Source organism: Oncorhynchus mykiss, chromosome 20 (genome assembly GCF_057628025.1).
Source record: "Oncorhynchus mykiss isolate SJ-2025 chromosome 20, ASM5762802v1, whole genome shotgun sequence".
Taxonomy (NCBI): Eukaryota; Metazoa; Chordata; class Actinopteri; order Salmoniformes; family Salmonidae; genus Oncorhynchus; species Oncorhynchus mykiss.
Window position 1 is genome coordinate 41,462,139 of NC_143041.1, and position 22,808 is coordinate 41,484,946.

At 50.0% G+C, this 22,808-nt stretch overlaps 1 protein-coding gene across 1 annotated transcript in view; it reads right to left on the reverse strand.

The window, feature by feature from the left end:
• The window catches only part of LOC110499443 (RNA binding protein fox-1 homolog 3), an 831,363-nt gene that overhangs the window by 29,156 nt on the left and 779,399 nt on the right, over positions 1-22,808 (reverse strand). Inside the window, 2 exon segments of the mRNA XM_090213100.1 lie at positions 1,643-1,696; positions 19,513-19,573. Coding sequence (XP_090069226.1) covers positions 1,643-1,696; positions 19,513-19,573 — 115 coding nt within the window.

Sequence of the window (22,808 nt, forward strand, 5' to 3'; positions counted from 1 at the left end):
TGTGAGAGCCAGAAATCTTGCTTGTTTGTAGGTGACCAAATACTTATTTTCCACCATAATTTGCAAATAAATTCATTAAAAATACTACAATGTGATTTTCTGGATTAGTTTTTCTCATTTTGTCTGTCATAGTTGAAGTGTACCTATGATGAAAATTACAGGCCTCTCTCATCTTTTTAAGTGGGAGAACTTGCACACTTGGTGGCTGACTAAACACTTTTTTGCCCCACTGTATATAGGTTGTTTTGCTAGGAATTATGTTCCTGTGATGTTGCGACTGCTTCTTGTGGTAGAAATGGTATTCACATGTATGCACGCACACCCACCAACACACCCACCACCACACCCACCAACACACACACACACACACACACACACACACACACACACACACACACCATGGCTGCCACATGGGACTTGCAGAGGCATATGGCATCGTTTAGGCTTGGCAAACTTTACTGGCATGTTTAAGACGACTCAATATATTAGGGTTCAGGATCGTGAGGGGAGTGGATGAGGGGGAGGAGTGGGGAGGAAAGGGGGTGGATGAGGGGAGAGGGGAGGGCAGGAGGGGGGAGGAGGGGGGGGGGGGGGAGGAGAAATAAAATAGATGGATGGCTGTTATTTAGAGCAGTAAAGCTGTGTGAGGGGGGGAGAGAAAGTAAAGCTGTCTTGGAATGAACAGATTTCAGTCTAATGAGCAAGATAGAGAGGTGTTAAAGTCCGCAGACAGTCACAACACTTCCTCTAAACGAAAGGAGCATGTACGCACACACGTGAATACACAACACCACATACATACCGGCTTATATGAGAGAGAGAGAGAGAGAGAAAGAGAGAGAGAGAGAGGGGAGAGAGAGGGAGAGGGGAGAGAGAGAGAGAGAGGGGGGAGAGAGAGAGAGAGGGGAGAGAGAGAGAGAGGGGAGAGAGAGGAGAGAGAGGGAGAGAGAGAGAGGGGGGGAGAGAGGGAGAGGGGGAGAGAGAGGGGAGAGAGAGAGAGAGAGAGGGGAGAGAGAGGGAGAGGGGAGAGGAGAGAGAGGGGAGAGAGAGAGAAAGGGGAGAGAGAGGGAGAGGGGAGAGAGAGGGAGAGGGGAGAGGAGAGGAGAGAGAGGGGAGAGATAGAGAAAGGGGAGAGAGAGGGAGAGGGGGAGAGAGAGGGGAGAGAGAGAGAGAGAGAGGGGAGAGGAGAGAGAGGGGAGAGAGAGAGAGGGGAGAGAGAGAGAGGGGAGAGAGAGGGAGAGGGGAGAGAGAGGAGAGAGAGGGAGAGAGAGAGAGGGGGGAGAGAGAGGGAGAGGGGGAGAGAGAGGGGAGAGAGAGAGAGAGAGAGGGGAGAGAGAGGGAGATGGGAGAGGAGAGAGAGGGGAGAGAGAGAGAGGGGGGAGTCAGAGGGAGATTGGAGAGAGAGGAGAGAGAGAGAGTGAGAGAGAAGGATAGGGGAGAGAGAGAGAGAGGGGAGAGAGAGGGGGGAGAGAGAGAGAGAGGGGAGAGAGAGGAGAGAGAGAGAGTGAGAGAGAAGGATAGGGGAGAGAGAGAGAGGGGAGAGAGAGAGAGAGAGAGGAGAGAGAGGTTGTGAGAGAGAGAAGATGTTAGATGTACTGTGATAGCGAGGGGTTGTTGTGTCGTATGTATCAGTGGAGTTTACCTGCATACAATTCAGGACCATAGACAGCTCCCACCATTGGGTTCAGCTTCCAGCCTACAGAAAGAGTGGTAGACTAATGTTAGATTAGCATCCCATTCACTTAGACAGATGTTAGCTTAGCATCCCATTCACAAAGACTGAAGATAGTTTAGCATATAATTTACTTACACTAAGGTCTGGATTCAAAGAAAATGTAAAAACTGTGTTCCAGCGTTCGATGATACTTCATTAAACGCAACTTAAATTGATGATGGGATAGGAGGAGAGACATGATGATGGGATAGGAGGTGAGACATGATGATGGGATAGGAGGAGAGACATGATGATGGGATAGGAGGTGAGGAGAGACATGATGATGGGATAGGAGGAGAGACATGATGATGGGATAGGAGGTGAGGAGAGACATGATGATGGGATAGGAGGTGAGGAGAGACATGATAACGAGATAGGAGGATAGACATGATGATGGGATAGGAGGAGAGACATGATGATGGGATAGGAGGTGAGACATGATGATGGGATAGGAGGAGAGACATGATGATGGGATAGGAGGTGAGGAGAGACATGATGATGGGATAGGAGGAGAGACATGATGATGGGATAGGAGGTGAGGAGAGACATGATGATGGGATAGGAGGAGAGACATGATGATGGGATAGGAGGAGAGACATGATGATGGGATAGGAGGAGGGACATGATGATGGGATAGGAGGAGAGACATGATGATGGGATAGGAGGAGAGACATGATGATGGGATAGGAGGTGAGACATGATTATGAGATAGGAGGAGAGACATGATGATGGGATAGGAGGAGAGACATGATGATGGGATAGGAGGAGAGACATGATGATGGGATAGGAGGAGAGACATGATGATGTGATAGGAAGAGAGACATGATGATGGTATAGGAGGAGAGGCATGATGATGGGATAGGAGGTGAGACATGATGATGGGAAAGGAGGAGAGACATGATGATGGGATAGGAGGTGAGACATGATTATGAGATCGGAGGAGAGACATGATGATGGGATATTAGGAGAGACATGATGATGGGATAGGAGGAGAGACATGATGATGGGATAGGAGGAGAGACATGATGATGGGATAGGAGGAGAGACATGATTATGGGAGAGGAGGAGAGACATGATGATGGGATAGGAGGAGAGACATGATTATGGGAGAGGAGGAGAGACATGATGATGGGATAGGAGGAGAGACATGATGATGGGATAGGAGGAGAGGAGAGACATGATGGTGGGATAGGAGGAGAGACACGATGATGGGATAGGAGGAGAGGAGAGACATGATGGTGGGATAGGAGGAGAGACACGATGATGGGATAGGAGGAGAGACATGATGATAGGATAGGAGGAGAGGAGAGACATGATGGTGGGATAGGAGGAGAGGAGGGACATGATAATGGGTTAGGAGGTGAGGAGAGACATGATGACGGGATGGAGGAGAGACATGATGATGGGATAGGAGGAGAGACATGATGATGGGATAGGAGGATAGACATGATGATGGGATAGGAGGAGAGACATGATGATGGGATAGGAGGAGAGACATGATGATGGGATAGGAGGAGAGACATGATGATGGGATAGGAGGAGAGACATGATTATGGGAGAGGAGGAGAGACATGATGATGGGATATGAGGAGAGACATGATGATGGAATAGGAGGATATACATGATGATGGGATAGGAGGAGAGGAGAGACTTGATGATGGGATAGGAGTAGAGACACGATGATGGGATAGGAGGAGAGGAGAGACATGATGATGGGATAGGAGGAGAGACATGATGATGGGATAGGAGGAGAGGAGAGACATGATGATGGGATAGGAGGAGAGACATGATGATGGGATAAGAGGAAAGGAGAGACATGATGATGGGATAGGAGGAGAGACATGATGATGGGATAAGAGGAAAGGAGAGACATGATGATGTGATAGGATGACAGACATGATGATGGTCACCCTCATAGAGACTGAGTTCTGGACAACAGGCCGTCCGATTTGACACACTGAACTCTGTCAGAGAAACAGTTAGTGAACCAGGCGAGGCAGTCATTTGAGAAACCAAGGCTATCGAGTCTGCCGATAAGAATGTGGTCATTGACATAGTCGAATGCCTTGGCCAGGTCGATGAACACGCCTGCACAGTATTGTCTCTTATCGATGGCGGTTATGATCGTTTAGGACCTTGAGCATGGCTGAGGTGCACCCATGACCAGCTCTGAAACCAGATTGCATAATGGAAAAGGTACGGTGGGATTCGAAATGGTCGGTGATCTGTTTGTTAACTTGGCTTTCGAAGACCTTAGAAAGGCCTGGTAGGATAGATCTGGTCTGTAGCAGTTTGGGTCTAAAGTGTCTCCCCCTTTTAACGAGGGGATTACCGCGGCAGCTTTCCAATCTTTAGGGATCTCAGACGATATGAAAGAGAGGTTGAACAGGCTAGTAATAGGGGTTGCAACAATTTCGGCAGATAATTTTAGAAAAAGAGGGTCCAGATTGCCTAACCTGATTTGCAGTGGTCCAGATTTTTGCAGCTCTTTCAGAACATCAGCTATCTGGATTTGGGTGAAGGAGAAATGGGGCAGGCTTTGGCAAGTTGCTCTGTGGGGTGCAGGGATGTTGACCGTGGTAGGGGTAGCCAGGTGGAAAGCATAGCCAGCCGCAGAAAAATGCTTATAGAAATTCTCAATTATCGTGGATTTATCGGTGGTAACAGTGTTTCATAGCCTCAGCGCAGTAGGCAGCTGGGAGGAGGTGCTCTTATTTTCCATGGTCTTTACAGTGTCCCATGGAGTTTGTGCTACAGGATGCACATTTCTGCTTGAAAAGGCTAGCCTTTGCTTCCCTAACTGCCTGCTTATATTGGTTCCTAACTTCCCTGAGAGGTTTCATATCACGGGGGCTATTCGATGCTAATGCAGTACGCCACAGAATGTTTTTGTGCTGGTCAAGGGCAGTCAGGTCTGGAGTGAACCAAGGGCTATATCTGTTCCTGGATCTACATTTTTTGAAAGGGGCATGCTTATTTAAGATGGTGAGGAATGCACCAGGCATTCTCTACTGACGGGATGAGGTCAATATCCTTCCAGGATACCCGGGCAAGGTCGATTAGAAAGGCTTGCTCGCTGAAGTGTTTTAGTGAGCGTTTGACAGTGATGAGGGGTGGTCGTTTGACCACAGACCCACTACGGACGCAGGCAGTGGTCACTGTTATCCTGGTTGAAGACAGCAGAGGTGTACTTGGAGGGCAGGTTGGTTAGGATGATATCTATGAGGGTGCCCGTGTTTACGGACTTGTGGTTGTACCTAGGTTCATTGATAATTTGTGTGAGATTGAGGGCATCAAGTTTAGATTGTTGGATGGCTGGGGTGTTAAGCATGTCCCAGTTTGGTCACCTAACAGCACAAGCTCTGAAGATAGATGGGGGGCAATCAATTCACATATGGTGTCTAGGGCACAGCTGGGGGTAGAAGGTGGTCTATCGCAAGCGGCAATGGTGAGAGAGTTGTTTCTGGAAAGGTGAATTTTTAAAAGTAGAAGCTCAAAATGTTTGGGCACAGACCTGGAAAGTAAAACAGAACTCTGCAGGCTATCTCTGCAGTAGATTGCAACTCCGCCCATATTGGCAGTTCTATCTTGTCGAAAATGTTATAGTTAAGGATGGAAATTTCAGGGTTTTTGATGGTCTAGAAGCACGGTGGCTAGGAAAAACTCCCCAGAAAGGCCGAAACCTAGGAAGAACCCTAGAGAGGAACCACGCTATGAGGGGTGGCCAGTCCTCTTCTGGCTGTGCCGGGTGGAGATTATAACACCTGGCCAAGATGTTCAAATGTTCATAAATGACCAGCATGGTCAAATAATAATAATCACAGTAGTTGTCGAGGGTGCAGCAAGTCAGCACCTCAGGAGTAAATGTCAGTTGGCTTTTCATAGCCGGTCATTTAGAGTATCTCTACCACTCCTGCTGTCTCTAGAGAGTTGAACACAGAAGGTCTGGGACAGGTAGCACGTCCTATGTATTGTCTCTAGAAACATAATTTAAACCAGGTGAGGTCACCACATGTGTGTGAGGTGGAACTAAAGGGTTAGGTAAGGCGTATTGAGAGCCTAGAGGCTCTACAGTGAAATAAGACAATAATCACTAACCAGAACAGTAATGGACAAGGCATATTGACATTAGGGAGAGGCATGCTTAGTCGAGTGATCATAGGGGTCCAGTGAGTAGCTCAGCGGGCTGGAGACACGGCGATTCAGACAGCTAGCGGGCCGGGGCTAGTAAGCCAGCAGAAAGGCCTTAGAGGGAAGTCGCGACGGAAGAAGTCTATTGTTTCCCCCTCATGCAGTTACGTCGGCAGACCAGGCGTGATGGATCAGCAGGGCTCTGTGTAGTAAAAGGGTCCAGGCCAATTGGCAAAATAGGTATAGTAGCCAAATAATTTGTTCGATGGGCCTCTTCGGCTAACAGTCCGATATGCTCTAGACAGCTAGCGGGTCTTGGCTAACAGACTAGCAGATGAGCATTCAGGGGCAAGTGGCGATGGAGGAGCCAGTTGAAAAAACCCCTCGGGCAAATTACGCCAAATTACGCCGGTAGTCCAGTTGTGATGGATCAGCCGGGCTCCATGTCGGCAGTAAAAGGGGTCCAGGCCAATTGGCGAAATAGGTATTGTAGCCCAAGGAGTGGCTAATGGACCTCTTCGGCTACCCAGGGGATGACCCTATCAAAGGCTAGCTCCAGGTTAATTGGTTCTTGCTTCGGGACAGAGACGTTAGCCAGGAGTAGCCACTAGGATAGCAGCTAGTTAACTGCGATGATCCAGGGGAAAAAGTTCAGAGCTTGACGTAGGAATCCGGACATATGGAGAAAAATAAGTCTGATTTGCTTTGGTTTGAGACGCGCCGTGCAGACTGGCAAGAGTTGTCCGGGCTAAAGGTTAGCTGAAGACAGCTAGCAGTGGCTAGCTCACTAGCACCTAGTAGGCAGTTAGCTGGCTAGCTGCTGTTGGGGGTACCAGTACAAAAGACAATAGCAGATCCATACCACATTGGGTGAGGCGGATTGCAGGAGAGTATGTTGAAGTTGAGGTTAAGAAAAATATTTTAAAATATTTGCGAAGAAAAAAGATATAAAAGATATACTGGACATGACAAGACAAAGACGAAGACGTCTGACTGCCAACACCATCTTGGGCAAATGGTGATGAGACGTGATGATGGAAAAGGGAGAGAGGAGAGACATTATGATGGAAAAGAAGGCGAGGAGAGACAAGATAATGGGATAGGAAGAGAGGAGATACAGGATGATGGGATTGGAAGAGAGACATGATGATGGGATAGGAGGAGAGACATGATGATGGGAGAGGAGGAGAGGAGAGACAAGAAGATGAGATAGGAGGAGAGACATGATGATGAGATAGGAGGATAGACATGATGATGGAATAGGAGGAGAGACATGATGGATGAGATAGGAGGAGAAACATGATGATTGCATAGGAGGAGACATGATGATGGGATAGGAGGAGAGGAGAGACAAGAAGATGAGATTGGAGGAGAGACATGATGATGAGATAGGAGGAGAGACATGATGGATGAGATAGGAGGAGAGACATGATGATTGGATAGGAGGAGACATGATGATGGGATAGGAGGAGAGACATGATGATGAGATAGGAGGAGAGAAGAGACATGATGATGGGATAGGAGGAGAGACATGATGATGGGATAGGAGGAGATACATGATGGTGGGATATTAGGAGAGACATGATGATGGGATAGGAGGAGAGACATGATGATGGGACAGGAGGAGAGGACATGATGATGGGATAGGAGGAGAGACATGATGATGCGATATGAGAACAGACATGATGATGGGATAGGAGGAGAGACATGACGATGAGATTGGAGGAGAGACATGATGATGGGATAGGAGGAGAGACGTGATGTTGGGATGGAAGGAGAGACATGACGATGAGATTGGAGGAGAGACATGATGGTGGGATTGGAGGAGAGACATGATGATGAGATAGAAGGAGAGACATGATGATGGGATAGGAGGAGATAATTGATGATTGGATAGTAGGAGAGTAATGATGATGTGATAGGAGGAGAGACATGATGATGAGATAGGAGGAGAGACATGATGATGGGATAGGAGGAGAGAAATGATGATGGGATAGGAGGATAGACATTATTATGGGATAGGAGGAGAGAAATGATGATGGGATAGGAGGAGAGACATGATGATGGGATAGGAGGAGAGACGTGATGATGGGATAGGAGGAGAGACATGATGATGAGATTGGAGGAGATTAATAATAAATTGTGTGGTGATGTGGTGGTGTGGTGGTGTGGTGGTGTGTTGATGTGGTAGTGTGGTGGTGTGGTGGTGTGGTGGTGTGGTGGTAGTGTGGTGGTGTGGTGGTGTGGTAGTGTGGTGGTGTGGTGGTAGTGTGGTGGTGTGGTGGTGTGGTAGTGTGGTGGTGTGGTGGTGTGTTGATGTGGTGGTGTGGTAGTGTGGTGGTGTGGTGGTGTGGTGGTGTGGTGGTATGGTGGTGTGTTGATGTGGTGGTGTGTTGATGTGGTGGTGTGGTAGTGTGGTGGTGTGGTAGTGTGGTGGTGTGGTGATGTGGTGGTGTGGTATTGTGGTGGTGTGGTGGTGTGGTAGTGTGGTGGTGTGGTGGTGTGGTGGTGTGGTGATGTGGTGGTGTGGTGAATGTGGTAGTGTGGTGTTGTGGTAGTGTGGTAGTGTGGTGGTGTGGTGGTGTGGTGGTGTGGTAGTGTGGTGGTGTGGTGGTGTGGTGGTGTGGTAGTGTGGTGGTGTGGTGGTGTGGTAGTGTGGTGTTGTGGTAGTGTGGTAGTGTGGTGGTGTGGTAGTGTGGTAGTGTGGTGGTGTGGTGGTGTGGTGGTGTGGTAGTGTGGTGGTGTGGTGATGTGTTGATGTGGTGGTGTGGTAGTGTGGTAGTGTGTTCGTGTGGTGGTGTGGTGGTGTGGTGGTTGGTGGTGTGGTGGTGTGGTGGTGTGGTGGTAGTGTGGTGGTGTGGTGGTGTGGTAGTGTGGTGGTGTGGTGGTAGTGTGGTGGTGTGGTGGTGTGGTAGTGTGGTGGTGTGGTGGTGTGTTGATGTGGTGGTGTGGTAGTGTGGTGGTGTGGTGGTGTGGTGGTGTGGTGGTATGGTGGTGTGTTGATGTGGTGGTGTGTTGATGTGGTGGTGTGGTAGTGTGGTGGTGTGGTAGTGTGGTGGTGTGGTGATGTGGTGGTGTGGTATTGTGGTGGTGTGGTGGTGTGGTAGTGTGGTGGTGTGGTGGTGTGGTGGTGTGGTGATGTGGTGGTGTGGTGATGTGGTAGTGTGGTGTTGTGGTAGTGTGGTAGTGTGGTGGTGTGGTGGTGTGGTGGAGTGGTAGTGTGGTGGTGTGGTGGTGTGGTGGTGTGGTAGTGTGGTGGTGTGGTGGTGTGGTAGTGTGGTGTTGTGGTAGTGTGGTAGTGTGGTGGTGTGGTAGTGTGGTAGTGTGGTGGTGTGGTGGTGTGGTAGTGTGGTGGTGTGGTGATGTGTTGATGTGGTGGTGTGGTAGTGTGGTAGTGTGTTCGTGTGGTGGTGTGGTGGTGTGGTGGTGTGGTGGTGTGGTAGTGTGGTGGTGTGGCGGTGTGGCGATGTGGTAGTGTGGTGATGTGGTAGTGTGGTAGTGTGGTGGTGTGGTAGTGTGTTGGTGTGGTAGTGTGGTAGTGTGTTGGTGTGGTGGTGTGGTAGTGTGGTGGTGTGGTGGTGTGGTGGATGTGTTAGTGTGGTGGTGTGGTGGTGTGGTAGTGTGGTGGTGTGGTGGTATGGTGGTGTGGTAGTGTGGTTCAGTGACGGAAGGGGAGTCAGGTCTCATTCTCCTCTGTCTGCACTGCTCTAACCCTACTCTGATGGAGGGATGGAGGGAGGAAGAGAGGAGTGTTGACATGTCTGGCCAATTCATTACTGGCCTCTTCTCTCTCTCCATTTATCTCTCTTTCTCTTCTCCCTCTCTCTCCATTTCTCTCTCTCTCTCTCTTCTCCCTCTCCATGTGTGTCTCTCTCTCTTTTCTCTTCTCTCTCTCTCTGGATGTATCTCTCTCTTCCATCACATGAATGTGTGTCAGAGAGAGAGACAGAGACAAACCCTGAAGCCCTTTCAAATTGAGCCCTTGGCTTTTTATTTCCTCCATCCACTCATCCATTCACTCTCCTCTCCACCAAATTCACTTTCCTCCCCCTTCCCCTCCACCCTCTCCTACCATCCTCTCAACACTTTCTCCATCTCCTCCCTTCGCTCCTTATGTTCGAACCAATTCCCCTGTCCGTCTTTACACTTATTATGTTAAGAGATGATCCCTGTACGGACAAAAAAAACAGCAACTTCTCTATATAGGGCCAAATAAGGGTTCCTTTTAGGGGGCTATAAGGAACCTTTTTTTGAAGGTTCTATAAAGAACCATGCTCATACGGTTCTAAATATAAGCTTTATGGCACTATAAAATACCTTTCGCAATGGTCTTTAAAGAACCATTCATAAAAATGTTCTATATTGCAACAAAGAATTGGTTCTGTTATGTATCCAACCCTATTGTTCTTTATGTGGAACGGTTCCTCAATCAAAGGTTATTTGTAGATGTTTTGAAAGAACCATAGATGGTTGTTTTTTTTTTTTTTTATTGTGGTGAGAAATATTGTTTTGTTAAAATTGCCAAAAAAGGTGTTATTATTGTGTTAATTGACAAGGTGAATCAGGTGTGTTAGCCCCGTCATGGCTGAGAGAAATAACAACCACTGATTTAAAATCAGCCATTCTCACATTAACACAAGGACATGTACAAGTCTCTCACAAGACACATCATTGGCTGTAGTCGAAACACAACAGATTACACGAACTGGAAGGAGACTCATGGTTACACCAAAAATAGCTGTGCGTAAACCACTCCCTAAAATATTCTAATGAGCCGCCACCTTTGAGACCTTATGGTTCCACATGAAATCATTACCCTTCCCGAAGAACCCTTGAGGAACACTCGTTTCTTAGGTTGTTTCATCTCCTAACCATGGGAAAGCCATTGGGAAAACCATGGGAAAGCCATTGGGAAAACCATGGGAAAGCCATTGGGAAAACCATGGGAAAACCACGGGAAAGCCATTGGGAAAACCATGGGAAAGGCCAGATGGAATAGGCAGTTTCCAAAAACCCTCAAGCAATGATTTCAAATGAATAATGTACTGTGAAATTCAAATAAAATCTAAATACAATACCAAAACCAAGCAAATAGAAAATAACCTGAGTAGCTGGTTATGGTTGAGTCATCATAGGGTTAGAGTCTGGGTCACTGAATACATATGGCACCATCTGATTTCATCAGTTAATACAGCAAATCTGTCTGTCTGTCTGTCTGTCTGTCTGTCTGTCTGTCCGTACGTCCGTACGTCTGTCCTGTCGGTCAAAAAGAAGAAGTGGGTAGGAGGGAGCAGGGAGGTGAAGGAAGAGGAGGGAAGGAAGAGGAGGGAGGTAGGGAGGAGGTGAAGGAAGAGGGAGTAGGGAGGAGGTGAAGGAAGAGGAGGGAGTAGGGAGGAGGTGAAGGAAGAGGAGGGAGTAGGAGGAGGTGAAGGAAGAGGGAGTAGGGAGGAGGTGAAGGAAGAGGAGGGAGCAGGGAGGAGGTGAAGGAAGAGGGAGTAGGGAGGAGGTGAAGGAAGAGGAGGGAGTAGGGAGGAGGTGAAGAAAGAGGAGGGAGTAGGGAGGAGGTGAAGGAAGAGGGAGTAGGGAGGAGGTGAAGGAAGAGGAGGGAGTAGGGAGGAGGTGAAGGAAGAGGAGGGAGTAGGGAGGAGGTGAAGAAAGAGGGAGTAGGGAGGAGGTGAAGGAAGAGGAGGGAGTAGGGAGGAGGTGAAGGAAGAGGGAGTAGGGAGGAGGTGAAGGAAGAGGAGGGAGTAGGGAGGAGGTGAAGGAAGAGGGAGTAGGGAGGAGGTGAAGGAAGAGGAGGGAGTAGGGAGGAGATGAAGGAAGAGGCAGTAGGGAGGAGGTGAAGAAAGAGGGAGTAGGGAGGAGGTGAAGAAAGAGGAGGGAGTAGGGAGGAGGTGAAGGAAGAGGGAGTAGGGAGGAGGTGAAGAAAGAGGAGGGAGTAGGGAGTACGTGAAGGAAGAGGAGGGAGTAGGGAGGAGGTGAAGGAAGAGGGAGTAGGGAGGAGGTGAAGAAAGAGGGAGTAGGGAGGAGGTGAAGGAAGAGGGAGTAGGGAGGAGGTGAAGGAAGAGGGGAGTAGGGAGGAGGTGAAGAAAGAGGAGGGAGTAGGGAGGAGGTGAAGGAAGAGGAGGGAGTAGGGAGGAGGTGAAGGAAGATGGAGTAGGATTGAGGTGAAGGAAGAGGAGGGAGTAGGGAGGAGGTGAATAAAGAGGAGGGAGTAGGGAGGAGGTGAAGGAAGAGGAGGGAGTAGGGAGGAGGTGAAGAAAGAGGAGGGAGTAGGGAGGAGATGAAGGAAGAGGCAGTAGGGAGGAGGTGAAGAAAGAGGGAGTAGGGAGGAGGTGAAGGAAGAGGGAGTAGGGAGGAGGTGAAGGAAGAGGAGGGAGTAGGGAGGAGGTGAAGAAAGAGGAGGGAGTAGGGAGGAGGTGAAGGAAGAGGAGGGAGTAGGGAGGAGGTGAAGGAAGATGGAGTAGGATTGAGGTGAAGGAAGAGGAGGGAGTAGGGAGGAGGTGAATAAAGAGGAGGGAGTAGGGAGGAGGTGAAGGAAGAGGAGGGAGTAGGGAGGAGGTGAAGAAAGAGGAGGGAGTAGGGAGGAGGTGAAGGAAGAGGGAGTAGGGAGGAGGTGAAGAAAGAGGGAGTAGGGAGGAGATGAAGGAAGAGGAGGGAGTAGGGAGGAGGTGAAGAAAGAGGGAGTAGGGAGGAGGTGAAGAAAGAGGAGGAGTAGGGAGGAGGTGAAGGAAGAGGAGGGAGTAGGGAGGAGGTGAAGGAAGAGGGAGTAGGGAGGAGGTGAAGGAAGAGGAGGGAGTAGGGAGGATGTGAAGGAAGGAGGGTGTAGGGAGGAGGTGAAGGAAGAGGAGGGAGTAGGGAGGAGGTGAAGGAAGAGGGAGTAGGGAGGAGGTGAATGAAGAGGAGGGAGTAGGGAGGAGGTGAAGAAAGAGGAGGGAGTAGGGAGGAGGTGAAGGAAGAGGAGGGAGTAGGGAGGAGGTGAAGGAAGAGGGAGTAGGGAGGAGTGAAGGAAGAGGAGGGAGTAGGGAGGAGGTGAAGGAAGAGGGAGTAGGGAGGATGTGAAGGAAGAGGAGGGAGTAGGGAGGAGGTGAAGGAAGAGGAGGGAGTAGGGAGGAGGTGAAGGAAGAGGAGGGAGTAGGAGGAGGTGAAGGAAGAGGAGGGAGTAGGGAGGAGGTGAAGAAAGAGGAGGGAGTAGGGAGGAGGTGAAGGAAGGGAGGGAGTAGGGAGGAGGTGAAGGAAGAGGAGGGAGTAGGGAGGAGGTGAAGGAAGAGGAGGGAGTAGGGAGGATGTGAAGGAAGAGGGAGTAGGGAGGAGGTGAAGGAAGAGGAGGGAGTAGGGAGGAGGTGAAGGAAGAGGAGGGAGTAGGGAGGAGGTGAAGGAAGAGGAGGGAGTAGGGAGGAGGTGAAGAAAGAGGAGGGTGTAGGGAGGAGGTGAAGGAAGAGGAGGGAGTAGGGAGGAGGTGAAGAAAGAGGAGGGAGTAGGGAGGAGGTGAAGAAAGAGGGAGTAGGGAGGAGGTGAAGGAAGAGGAGGGAGTAGGGAGGAGGTGAAGGAAGAGGAGGGAGTAGGGAGGAGGTGAAGGAAGAGGAGGGAGTAGGGAGGAGGTGAAGTAAGAGAGGAAGTAGGGAGGAGGTGAAGAAGAGGAGGGAGTAGGGAGGAGGTGAAGGAAGAGGAGGGAGTAGGGAGGATGTGAAGGAAGAGGGATAGGGAGGAGGTGAAGGAAGAGGAGGGAGTAGGGAGGAGGTGAAGGAAGAGGAGGGAGTGGGAGGAGGTGAAGGAGGAGGAGGGAGTAGGGAGGAGGTGAAGAAAGAGGAGGGAGTAGGGAGGAGATGAAGGAAGAGGAGGGAGTAGGGAGGAGGTGAAGAAAGAGGAGGGGGTAGGGAGGAGGTGAAGAAAGAGGGAGTAGGGAGGAGGTGAAGGAAGAGGAGGGAGTAGGGAGGAGGTGAAGGAAGAGGGAGTAGGGAGGAGGTGAAGGAAGAGGAGGGAGTAGGGAGGAGGTGAAGGAAGAGGGAGTAGGGAGGAGTGAAGGAAGAGGAGGGAGTAGGGAGGAGATGAAGGAAGAGGCAGTAGGGAGGTGGTGAAGGAGAGGGAGTAGGGAGGAGGTGAAGAAAGAGGAGAGAGTAGGGAGGAGGTGAAGGAAGAGGAGGGAGTAGGGAGGAGGTGAAGGAAGAGGGAGAGGGAGGAGGTGAAGAAAGAGGGAGTAGGCAGGAGGTGAAGGAAGAGGGAGTAGGGAGGAGGTGAAGGAAGAGGAGGGAGTAGGGAGGAGGTGAAGGAAGAGGGAGTAGGGAGGAGGTGAAGGAAGAGGAGGGAGTAGGGAGGAGATGAAGGAAGAGGAGGGAGTAGGGAGGAGGTGAAGGAAGAGGAGGGAGTAGGGAGGAGATGAAGGAAGAGGCAGTAGGAGGAGGTGAAGGAAGAGGGAGTATGGAGGAGGTGAAGGAAGAGGAGGGAGTGGGGAGGATGTGAAGGAAGAGGAGGGAGTAGGGAGGAGATGAAGAAGAGGCAGTAGGGAGGAGGTGGAAGAAAGAGGGAGTAGGGAGGAGGTGAAGGAAGAGGGAGTAGGGAAGAGGTGAAGGAAGAGGAGGGAGTAGGGAGGAGGTGAAGAAATAGGGAGTAGGGAGGAGGTGAAGGAAGAGGAGGGAGTAGGGAGGAGGGGAAGGAAGAGGGAGTAGGGGAGGAGGTGAAGGAAGAGGAGGAGTAGGGAGGAGGTGAAGGAAGAGGGAGTAGGGAGGAGGTGAAGGAGAGGAGGGAGTAGGGAGGAGGTGAAGAAAGAGGAGGGAGTAGGGAGGAGGTGAAGGAAGAGGGAGTAGGGAGGTGGTGAAGAAGAGGGAGTAGGGAGGAGATGAAGGAAGAGGTGGGAGTAGGGAGGAGGTGAAGGAAGAGGAGGGAGTAGGGAGGAGGTGAAGGAAGAAGGAGTAGGGAGGAGGTGAAGGAAGAGGAGGGAGTAGGGAGGATGTGAAGGAAGAGGAGGGAGTAGGGAGGAGGTGAAGGAAGAGGAGGGAGTAGGGAGGAGGTGAAGGAAGAGGGAGTAGGGAGGAGGTGAAGGAAGAGGAGGGAGTAGGGAGGAGGTGAAGAAAGAGGAGGGAGTAGGAGGAGGTGAAGGAAGAGGAGGGAGTAGGGAGGAGGTGAAGGAAGAGGGAGTAGGGAGGAGGTGAAGGAAGAGGAGGGAGTAGGGAGGAGGTGAAGGAAGAGGGAGTAGGGAGGATGTGAAGGAAGAGGAGGGAGTAGGGAGGAGGTGAAGGAAGAGGAGGGAGTAGGGAGGAGGTGAAGGAAGAGGAGGGAGTAGGAGGAGGTGAAGAAAGAGGAGGGAGTAGGGAGGAGGTGAAGGAAGAGGGAGTAGGGAGGATGTGAAGGAAGAGGGAGTAGGGAGGAGGTGAAGGAAGAGGAGTGAGTAGGGAGGAGGTGAAGGAAGAGGAGGGAGTAGGGAGTGGTGAAGGAAGAGGAGGGAGTAGGGAGGAGGTGAAGAAAGAGGAGGGAGTAGGGAGGAGGTGAAGGAAGAGGAGGGAGTAGGGAGGAGGTGAAGAAAGAGGATGGGAGTAGGGAGGAGGTGAAGGAAGAGGAGGGAGTAGGGAGGAGGTGAAGAAAGAGGGAGTAGGGAGGAGGTGAGAAATAGGAGTAGGAGGAGGGAAGGAAGAGGGAGGGAGTAGGGAGGAGGTGAAGAAATAGGGAGTAGGGAGGAGGTGAAGAAAGAGGAGGGAGTAGGGAGGAGGTGAAGGAAGAGGGGAGTAGGGAGGAGGTGAAGAAAGAGGGAGTAGGGAGGAGGTGAAGAAAGAGGAGGGAGTAGGGAGGAGTGAAGAAAGAGGGAGTAGGGAGGAGGTGAAGGAAGAGGTGGGAGTAGGGAGGAGGTGAAGAAAGAGGAGGGAGTAGGGAGGAGGTGAAGGAAGACGAGGGAGTAGGGAGGAGGTGAAGGAAGAGGAGGGAGTAGGGAGGAGGTGAAGGAAGAGGGAGTAGGGAGGAGGTGAAGGAAGAGGAGGAGTAGGGAGGATGTGAAGGCAGAGGAGGGAGTAGGAGGGAGGTGAAGGAAAGAGGAGGGAGTAGGGAGGAGGTGAAGGAAGAGGAGGGAGTAGGGAGGAGGTGAAGGAAGAGGAGGGAGTAGGGAGGAGGTGAAGGAAGACGAGGGAGTAGGGAGGAGGTGAAGGAAGAGGTGGGAGTAGGGAGGAGGTGAAGGAAGAGGAGGGAGTAGGAGGAGGTGAAGGAAGAGGAGGATTAGGGAGGAGGTGAAGGAAGAGGGAGTAGGGAGGAGGTGAGGAAGAGGAGGGAGTAGGAGGAGGTGAAGGAAGAGGGAGTAGGGAGGAGGTGAAGGAAGAGGAGGGAGTAGGGAGGAGATGAAGGAAGAGGCAGTAGGGAGGTGGTGAAGGAAGAGGGAGTAGGGAGGAGGTGAAGAAAGAGGAGAGAGTAGGGAGGAGGTGAAGGAAGAGGAGGGAGTAGGGAGGAGGTGAAGGAAGAGGGAGTAGGGAGGAGGTGAAGAAAGAGGGAGTAGGCAGGAGGTGAAGGAGAGGGAGTAGGGAGGAGGTGAAGGAAGAGGAGGGAGTAGGGAGGAGGTGAAGGAAGAGGGAGTAGGGAGGAGGTGAAGGAAGAGGAGGGAGTAGGGAGGAGATGAAGGAAGAGGAGGGAGTAGGGAGGAGGTGAAGGAAGAGGAGGGAGTAGGGAGGAGATGAAGGAAGAGGCAGTCGGGAGGAGGTGAAGGAAGAGGGAGTATGGAGGAGGTGAAGGATGAGGAGGGAGTAGGGAGGATGTGAAGGAAGAGGAGGGAGTAGGGAGGAGATAAAGGAAGAGGCAGTAGGGAGGAGGTGAAGAAAGAGGGAGTAGGGAGGAGGTGAAGGAAGAGGGAGTAGGGAAGAGTTGAAGGAAGAGGAGGGAGTAGGGAGGAGGTGAAGAAATAGGGAGTAGGGAGGAGGTGAAGGAAGAGGAGGGAGTAGGGAGGAGGTGAAGGAAGATGGAGTAGGGAGGAGGTGAAGGAAGAGGAGGGAGTAGGGAGGAGGTGAAGGAAGAGGGGTAGGGAGGAGGTGAAGGACGAGGAGGAGTAGGTAGGAGGTGAAGAAAGAGGAGGGAGTAGGGAGGAGGTGAAGGAAAAGGGAGTAGGGAGGAGGTGAAGAAAGAGGGAGTAGGGAGGGAGATGAAGGAAGAGGAGGGAGTAGGGAGGAGGTGAAGAAAGAAGGGAGTAGGGAGGAGGTGAAGAAAGAGGAGGGAGTAGGGAGGAGGTGAAGGAAGAGGAGGGAGTAGGGAGGAGGTGAAGGAAGAAGGAGTAGGGAGAGGTGAAGGAAGAGGAGGGGGTAGGGGGATGTGAAGGAAGAGGAGGGAGTAGAGAGGAGGTGAAGGAAGAGGAGGGAGTAGGGAGGAGGTGAAGGAAGAGGGAGTAGGGAGGAGGTGAAGGAAGAGGAGGGAGTAGGGAGGAGGTGAAGAAAGAGGAGGGAGTAGGGAGGAGGTGAAGGAAGAGGAGGGAGTAGGGAGGAGGTGAAGGAAGAGGGAGTAGGGAGGAGGTGAAGGAAGAGGAGGGAGTAGGGAGGAGGTGAAGGAAGAGGGAGTAGGGAGGATGTGAAGGAAGAGGAGGGAGTAGGGGAGGAGTGAAGGAAGAGGAGGGAGTAGGGAGGAGGTGAAGGAAGAGGAGGGAGTAGGGAGGAGGTGAAGAAAGAGGAGGGAGTAGGGAGGAGGTGAAGGAAGAGGGAGTAGGGAGGATGTGAAGGAAGAGGGAGTAGGAGGAGGTGAAGGAAGAGGAGGGAGTAGGGAGGAGGTGAAGGAAGAGGAGGGAGTAGGGAGTAGGTGAGAAGAGGAGGAGTAGGGAGGAGGTGATAAAGAGGAGGGAGTAGGGAGGAGGTGAAGGAAGAGGAGGGAGTAGGAAGGAGGTGAAGAAAGAGGAGGGAGTAGGGAGGAGGTGAAGGAAGAGGAGGGAGTAGGGAGGAGGTGAAGAAAGAGGAGTGGGAGGAGGTGAAGAACTAGGGAGTAGGAAGAGGTGAAAGGAAGAGGAGGGAGTAGGGAGGAGGTGAAGAAATAGGGAGTAGGGAGGAGGTGAAGGAAGAGGAGGGAGTAGGGAGGAGGTGAAGGAAGAGGGGGAGTAGGGAGGAGGTGAAGAAAGAGGGAGTAGGGAGGAGGTGAAGAAAGAGGAGGGAGTAGGGAGGAGGTGAAGAAAGAGGGAGTAGGGAGGAGGTGAAGGAAGAGGAGGGAGTAGGGAGGAGGTGAAGAAAGAGGAGGGAGTAGGGAGGAGGTTGAAGGAAGACGAGGGAGTAGGGAGGAGGTGAAGGAAGAGGAGGGAGTAGGGAGGAGGTGAAGGAAGAGGGAGTAGGGAGGAGGTGAAGGAAGAGGAGGGAGTAGGGAGGATGTGAGGAAGAGGAGGGAAGGGGAGAGGTGAAGGAAGAGGAGGGAGTAGGGAGGAGGTGAAGGAAGAGGAGGGAGTAGGGAGGAGGGAAGGAAGACGAGGGAGTAGGGAGGAGGTGAAGGAAGAGGTGGGAGTAGGGAGGAGGTGAAGGAAGAGGAGGGAGTAGGGAGGAGGTGAAGGAAGAGGAGGGAGTAGGGAGGAGGTGAAGAAAGAGGAGGGAGTAGGGAGGAGGTGAAGAAAGAGGGAGCAGGGAGGAGGTGAAGAAAGAGGAGGGAGTAGGGAGGAGGTGAAGGAAGAGGGGGGAGGAGGTGAAGGAAGAGGGAGTAGGGAGGAGGTGAAGGAAGAGGGAGTAGGGAGGGAGGTGAAGGAAGAGGAGGGAGTAGGGAGGAGGTGAAGGAAGAGGGAGTAGGAGGAGGTGAAGAAAGAGGAGTGAGTAGGGAGGAGGTGAAGGAAGAGGGGGAGTAGGGAGGAGGTGAAGAAAGAGGGAGCAGGGAGGAGGTGAAGAAAGAGGGAGTAGGGAGGAGGTGAAGGAAGAGGGTGTAGGGAGGAGGTGAAGGAAGAGGAGGGAGTAGGGAGGAGGTGAAGGAAGAGGAGGGAGTAGGGAGGAGGTGAAGAAAGAGGGAGTAGGGAGGAGGTGAAGAAGAGGGAGTAGGGAGGAGGTGAAGGAAGAGGAGGGAGCAGGGAGGAGGTGAAGGAAGAGGAGGGAGTAGGGAGGAGGTGAAGAAAGAGGGAGTAGGGAGGAGGTGAAGGAAGAGGAGGGAGTAGGGAGGAGGTGAAGGAAGAGGGAGTAGGGAGGAGGTGAAGAACGAGGGAGTAGGGAGGAGGTGAAGGAAGAGGAGGGAGTAGGGAGGAGGTGAAGGAAGAGGAGGGAGCAGGGAGGAGGTGAAGAAAGAGGAGGGAATTGAAGATTGAAACAGAGAGAAGGAGAGGAGGAGGAGGAGGTGAAGGAAGAGGAGGGAGCAGGGAGGAGGTGAAGGAAGAGGAGGGAGTAGGGAGGAGGTGAAATAAGAGGGAGTAGGGAGGAGGTGAAGGAAGAGGAGGGAGCAGGGAGGAGGTGAAGGAAGAGGAGGGAGTAGGGAGGATGTGAATAAAGAGGAGGGAATTGAAGATTGAAACAGAGAGAAGGAGAGGAGGAGGGAGGAGGTGAAGGAAGAGGAGGGAGTAGGGAGGAGGTGAAGGAAGAGGAGTGAGCAGGGAGGAGGTGAAGAAAGAGGGAGTAGGGAGGAGATGAAGAAAGAGGAGGGTGTAGGGAGGAGGTGAAGGAAGAGGGGAGTAGGGAGGATGTGAAGAAAGAGGAGGGAATTGAAGATTGAAACAGAGAGAAGGAGAGGAGGAGGAGGAGGATACGGGGAGCTCTTACCATTCGTGTAGGGGTTTGCCACCTTTTTGTTTGTCATAACTCTTGCTGTTGCGTTGTTAACCTGTGTTCAGATAGAGTTTAGACAGTTAGAGAGAACACACAAATGCACACACACACACACACGCACACACACACACACACACACACACACACACACACACACACACACACACACACACACACACACACACACACACACACACACACACACACACACACAGACACACACACACACACACACACAGATTACACTCTAGACAGTCAGTGAGGCTAAACTGCATATTGAAGCTTCATTTTTGTTATATAGTTATACTATGGTTATAGCAAAATAAGACCTAATAACATAACAATACAGAATAATACAGTGCCTTCAGAAATACAGTGCCTTCACACTCGTTGGCTTTTCCACATTTTGTTGTGTAACAGCCTGAATTTTAAATTGATTATATTGGGATTCTTTGTCACTGACCTACACACAATATCTCATAATGTCAAAGTAGACTTATGTTTTCGACTACCTCATCTCCGTACCCCACAGATACAATTATCCCTCAGTCGAGCAGTGAATTTCAAACACAGGTTCAAACAAAAGACCAGGGAGGTTTTCCCAACGCCTCGCAAAGAAGGGCTCCTATTGGTAGATGGGTAAAAATAAAACAGAGCAGACATTGAATATTCCCTTTGAGCATGGTGACGTTATTAATTACACTCTGGATGGAGTATCAATACTCTCAGTCACATCAAAGATACATGTATCTTTCCTAACTCAGTTGCCGGAGAGGAAGGAAACCGCTCAGGGTTTTCACCATGAGGTTTAATGGAGACTTGAAAACAGTTACAGATATGAATGGCTGTGATGGGAGAAAACTGAGGATGCATCAACAACATTGTAGTCACTCCACAATACAAACCTAAATGAGATAGTGAAGCCTGTATAGAATAAACATATTCCAAAACATGCTTCCTCTTTGCACTAACGAAAACTGCAAAAAAATAGATTGAGATTGACTTCATGCCCTGAATACAAAGCGTTGTGTTTGGAGCAAATCCAACAGAACAGAACCACTCTTCATATGTTCAAGCATGGTGGTGGCTGCATCATGTTTGGGTATGCTTGTCATCGGCAAGGACTATCAAGGTTTTTTAGGATAATGAGAAACGGAATAGAGCAAAATCCTATTGGAAACCTGGTTCAGTCTGCTTTCTAACAGACACTGGGAGATGAAATCTCAGCAAATCTACACTGGAGTTGCTTATCAAGACGACATTGAATATTCCTGAGTGGCCTAGTTACACTTTTGACTTAAACCAGCTTGAAAATCGATGGCAAGATTTGTAAATAGCTGCCCAACAACCAACTTGACAGAGCTTGAAGAATTTTATAAAGAATATGTACACATATTATACAATCCAGGTGTTGAAAGCTCTTAGAGACTCACAGCTATAATTGCTGCCAAAGGCTTTCGAACATGTATTGACTCTGGGGGTTGAACACTTTTACATTGGAATATTTTCTGTAGATCATTGACAAAAAAAATTACCTTTAAATCAATTTTAATCCCACCTTAGTAACGCACCAAAAAGTGGAACAAGTGAGTACTTTCTGAAGGCACTGTATATCACCAGCATCAGATGAACAGGAAAGCAACATTCAAACCACCTTGGTGAAGGGAACCATCTTGTAAACCTAATGAGCCAGAATCCATTTTCTACAAACATCTCTATCAATCGCTTAGGGCCTCTCACTCTAAACAGAAATGTCTCTGAGGTTGCTGAGTAAAAACATTGTATCACCCAGCCCCTGGCAGAGTTGAGTTGAGTTTAGTATGTTTTCCTAACCCACCGTGTTAGCATTTCCCTTGGCCGCTAAATAGAGCTAATGACTTTCATATCCAATAGACCAGCAGGTCAGACCTTGAGGCTACGCTAACGCCACGCTAACGTGTGTCTGATGTGATGTATGGGCCCAGGTATTATTTATATATTACATACAGTTGAAGTCAGAAGTTTACGTACACTTAGGTTGGAGTCATTAAAACTTGTTTTTCAACCACTCCACAAATTTCTTGTTAACAAACTATAGATTTGGCAAGTCGTTTAGGACATCTACTTTGTGCATGACACAAGTCATTTTTCCTACAATTGTTTACAGGCAGATTATTTCACTTATAAGTTTACATACACTAAGTTGACTGTGCCTTTAAACAGGTTGGAAAATTCCAGAAAATGCTGTCATGGCTTTAGAAGCTTCTGATAGGCTAATTGACATCATTTGAGTCAATTTGAGGTGTACCTGTGGATGTATTTCAAGGCCTACCTTCAAACTCAGTGGCTCTTTGCTTGACATCATGGGAAAATCTAAAGAAATCAGCCAAGACCTCAGAAAATAAATTGTAGACCTCCACAAGTCTGTTCATCCTTGGAAGCAATTTCCAAACGCCTGAAGGTACCACGTTCATCTGTACAAACAATAGTACGCAAGTATAAACAGCATGGGACCACACAGCCGTCATCCCGCTCTGGAAGGAGACGTGTTCTGTTCCTAGAGATGAACGTACTTTGGTGTGAAAAGTGCAAATCAATCCCAGAACAACAGCAAAGGACCTTGTGAAGATGCTGGAGGAAACAGGTACAAAGTATCAAAATCCACAGTAAAACGAGTCCAAAATTGACATAACCTGAAAGGCTGCTCAGCAAGGAAGAAAATGGAAAAATGGGGAGACCTGCAAGCAGAAAAAACACCATCCCAACCGTGAAGCACGGTGGTGGCAGCATCATGTTGTGGATGTGCTTTGCTGCAGGAGGGTCAGGTGACTTCACAAAATAGATGGCTTCATGAGGGAGGAAAATTATGTGGATATATTGAAGCAACATCTCAAGACATCAGTCAGGAAGTTTGTGGAAGGCTACCTAAAAACATTTGACCCAAGTTAAACAATTTAAAGGAATGCTACCAAATCTAATTTAGTGTATTTAAACTTCTGACCCACTGGGAATGTGATGAAAGAAATAAAAGCTTAAATAAATAATTCTCTCTACTATTATTCTCATATTTCACATTCTTAAAAGAAAGTGGTGATCCTAACTGACCAAAGACAGGGAATTGTTTTACTAGGATTAATTGTCAGTAATTGTTAAAAACTAAGTTTAAATGTATTTGACTAAGGTGTATGTAAACTTCCGACTTCAACTGTATATTACCTTAACAATAGGGTTTGCAGGTAGCCTAGTGGTTAAGACTGTTGGGCCAATAACCTCTGATTCAGAGGGGTTAAATGACTACTGCAACTCTCTGA